Source organism: Procambarus clarkii, chromosome 77, assembly GCF_040958095.1.
Source record: "Procambarus clarkii isolate CNS0578487 chromosome 77, FALCON_Pclarkii_2.0, whole genome shotgun sequence".
Classification (NCBI taxonomy): Eukaryota; Metazoa; Arthropoda; class Malacostraca; order Decapoda; family Cambaridae; genus Procambarus; species Procambarus clarkii.
The window spans coordinates 23,035,102-23,039,280 of NC_091226.1; the positions used below are offsets into that span (position 1 = coordinate 23,035,102).

Genomic DNA, 4,179 nt, shown 5'->3' on the forward strand with positions numbered 1-4,179 from the left:
ACTGCCTGTCTTCATACTACTGCAGCCCTACGTCGCCTCTGTGGATACAGACACGTCATCAGTAAACTGGCTGGTACTTGTGAAACTAGGACATGCCACTTACGGACTCTGACATTAACATACAACTCATATTACGATAGATGGCGCTAATTTCTAGGCCCCACCTCATCAGAGGTCAGCTACAGCGACTCTTCGGGCTGGCCAAGGCAGGAATCTAGAATCTCTTGCAGGTATCATACCGCCACCAACAGATGGCGTCGTCCATTTTGTGGGGGTTTTGGGAGTGGACTCACAGATGTCGTTGACGTCGCTGCTCCATGCTCCGACGATGGAGTCGGGTTCGTAACAAGAGGAGATAGATTTTCCTATGTCCACGACCAGTACACTAAGAAGATTCACTCGCTGGTCGCCACTGCGGATGGACGTGGTCAAGTGTTGCTCCCCATTTGACAACCCAAGCTTGGAGTCGGTGATTGGGTGTCAGTCCCTTGACCTGTATGGTATCCTGCTTGTGCAGGGTAAGTTTTTGCTTTACGATAGGGTCTTCCGTGCCTCCTATTCAGCGGACTTCTTCGGTTGGACTTGAGTTTTCCACTCTGGTTCACCATACAGTGGTTGGTAGTGCGCTGGTGGGGGTGTTCCGTGTGACGTTGACAGACCTGGTGGGAGTGCAGATCGTTCAAGATCGCCATGTGGTGGTGAAATTTGTTCGACCGGAAGTATTCTGGCAGTTCCTTGGCCAGTGTGAGGGTTACTCGTACCATTTGCCGGATGGTGCTGGTACGGAACGTGTGGTAAATTTGAACGTGACATTCACCTCCGTTTGAATTGACGGACGGGCTAATAACCAGGCTATTTAAGCAGTTTGGGAAGGTGTCAAGTGTGAGGTGGATTAAAGTTTCTGCTGGTTATTGTAAGGCGATGCTTGCTTGCACCAGGACACTAACGATGTCCTTGACGCGGGATATACCGTCTTCGTGTTCCCTGGTGGGATTTACGCTCTAATGTATGTATTCCGGTCAACCCTGTACCTGTTATCGGTGTGGTCTACAGGGTTTTCTGGCTGCGGCTTGCCCCATGAAGGCAATTGCTAGTGTCAATATTTTTCGGGGTGATTTTTCCTTCCTCCGAATCCAGGAGGATTCTGCGAAGGTGTTGGCAGGTGATGTCCCACCTTCCAGCCTGCAAGACATTATTCCTGTCTGTGTGAGTGTCCCAAAGGTTCGTGCGAAGCTGTTGGAGCGCCCTGTGCAACCAGGGGCTACCGACCGGGTGGTGTATGTGGATGCGACTCCGACTACAGGGCTTTGTGTGGTGTGCGTGGAGATTTACGGTGTACTACTGCCTGCTGTGGTGATGATACCGGCTTCCCAGGAGATGTCCCCATCTGCTTTGGAGAGCAGTTCTGGTGCACTTGCTCTGCCTGTTGGGGGGTATCTGGACGTGTGGTTTCCCCACTCGTCGCAGGAGGCGATTCCAATGGCCTCTCCGATGGAGGGTGTGTGTCCCCCCTTCGATGCTTACAGGACACATCGTGTCCAGTTGAGCTGGTCCCTTGGTCGGAACACTGGAAGGGCACTATCAGATCGCAGTCCATTGGTGGTCCATAGGTGGTACGGACACTTCAGAGCCTATGGAGGACGAGGTTGGGGTGGATGAGGCGGCGTTTGTGGAGGGGAGGGGCGAGGTGGGGTCCTTTGCTGGTTCCAGCCTGTGAGCGCTCCCCCCACCCCCCCCCCCCCCCGCCTTAAAGTGCCAGTTGACACAGGAGGGGGGTTGTTGACCCTGTTTACCGTGGTAGTACAGGACAGGATTTGCGTTTGGTGCTAAAAAGGGGGGAGGGGGGGGTCTATTGCCCCTCCTCAAGGGGATTCCCCTGTCGGTGGACAACACCTTCGGGAAAGTCTGGTACCCTTAGCGGGTGATCCAGCCTTTGCGGACCTGCAGCTGGTGGGTGATTTTTTTTCTTTTTATTATTAAAACAGAGCAATTACAGCATACAGTAACCATATAAACAGGAAAGCAGAGTAACAAATAACACAGAATAACAACATCACAGATAACAAGGAACACAGATCACCATAACACAAAAGTGAAAACAAAGAATAACATAAAACTCATAAGAACACACACACAAAAACAAAAGCAGCACTACCCAGACGGGGCGTGCCAAAAGCGTCAGTAATTACAATAGCACACAAGGAGCACAATAAAACCAGAGGTAAAATATATACAAGGAATACACATACAAAATTACATAACACACCACAGAATCGAGAACACAATAACAGAACATGTATTTACAGTATTGTATTACCAACATAGTAAAGAAAATGCAGGAAATTAACAAGGGAATACAACAAAGCAATACACAGCACAGTACATAGAACAAAAGAAACAGAACACATTTGCATGACATAGTAAATTATCAAATAGTAGGAATCCTTCAGTCTCGGGAGACTATGGAGTTTCAATTATCAAATTATCAAATAAAAAATAAAGAATCGGTATAGCACAAACCAACATCGGAACATATAACACAGTAAATAGGGCACAGATAAGAGAACAAATCGTAAATAAGCATAAACAAAAATGGAATCTTACACATAGGTACCAATGAAAGAGTCAAAAAAGAAAAGAAAAAACACTAGATCATTATAACCCAGCAAGAACTAGGTAAGAAAACAGGGGAAAAAAAGGAACCCGTAACACATAGCTCAACAAACCAACGAAAGAAAGAAGCAACACAAAGCAAGAACCACACACACAGTCAATCTTCATATTTATCCGGATAGTAACGACGCGGGTACTTCTTCCGATAGGCATCCCACTGTGCCCACATTTCCATAGGCGCGTTAACGTGACTATGTGACCCTCGTGGTCGACGCATGAAGTCGGGAACCTCCAGCTCGGCTCCCTCCACCACGGGGGCGGTAGGCACGGGAAGAGGCCGCACAGAGGGCTTTGATACAGACGGTGGAACCACACGGGACTGAAGCACAGGAGTCGGCTGGACACAGGCCGGCAACTGAGCGGGCGGAGTCGCAGGGGGACGCAATCACAGAAGGCGATGGTGCAGGGGCCGACACCACAGGGGACGGAGTAACAAAGGACGACTGAGCAGAGGGCAAAGGCGTGGAAGGCACAGACATGGACGCCAGAGGCACGGAGGCCGCCGGAACAGAAGCAGTTGTAAGAACCGGCACCAAGCCCCTACCCTCTCTCGCAATCTCGGCCGGTGCCACAACCTCCCAACCCAGGGAACCAGCATCCGGTGATGCGGAGGCAGCCGGAGAAGACACCGGACCAGGGCCAGGCGACAATCCCACCACAGGACCCATCACTGCTGCAACACGGCCCACAGGAGCCGCAGGCACTCCAACAGCGTCGCACACATCACCATCCCCAAAAGACGAACTCCCGGAGTCCTCAAATTCCCCGACGTCGGCCCAGGCCGCATTACGAGGTGGAGACAGACTCAAAGCTCGTCGCGAACGCTTGGACACAGGTCGCAGATCGATGGAACTATCACCTCCGCTAGGAAGCGCCGTAGCAGAACCGCTGGTTGCCCGCGCAACTCCCCGCAGCGCACGATCACTCGACATTGCAGCCTCAACAACCCGGGGAACAGAACCACACACCGCAGGAGACATCACAGTGTGCACGTCGACACGGGTCGAAGACACAGCCGCCGGAGACAGTACAGGCCGAGGCTCAGCCTCGACGTCCGGAGTCACGAGACCACACACCACAGGAGACACAACTGGAGACTCGACTGGAGACGAGGCAGGCAGGGGAGGCTGAGGTGCGGGAGCCAGGGATGCACTTCCTTCCACTCCGACACCCACAGCCACATCGAGGCTGGCATCAGAGACCGGCAACTGGGCAACAGAGGACCGGGTAGTAACACTGTCCACAGCAGCACCTTCTGACAGGTCTGGGACCGCCAACGGGGGAAAGTCCGCCTCCCTGAAGAGGTTCACAGGCCCGACGGGCTGTGTTTATGAATGAAAAACGGTTTACACACGACTCAACTGATTTCGTTCGAACACTTCCGGAACAAGTGCTCCACTGACGAATTTTGTTCGAACCACAACGCTACAAATGCTTCACCCACGTATTACAAATACACAACCCGTTCTCGCAAATTCGTAAAGTCAATATTGACCTATTAACTAC

General features: G+C 51.7%; 1 protein-coding gene across 1 annotated transcript; it reads right to left on the minus strand.

Moving 5' to 3' along the window:
* Positions 1-2,864: 2,864 nt before the first annotated feature.
* On the minus strand, positions 2,865-3,605 carry LOC138357351 (calphotin-like). The gene has a single exon (XM_069314030.1). It carries the CDS (start codon positions 3,603-3,605, stop codon positions 2,865-2,867), a length of 741 nt encoding a protein of 246 aa, XP_069170131.1.
* Positions 3,606-4,179: the final 574 nt, after the last annotated feature.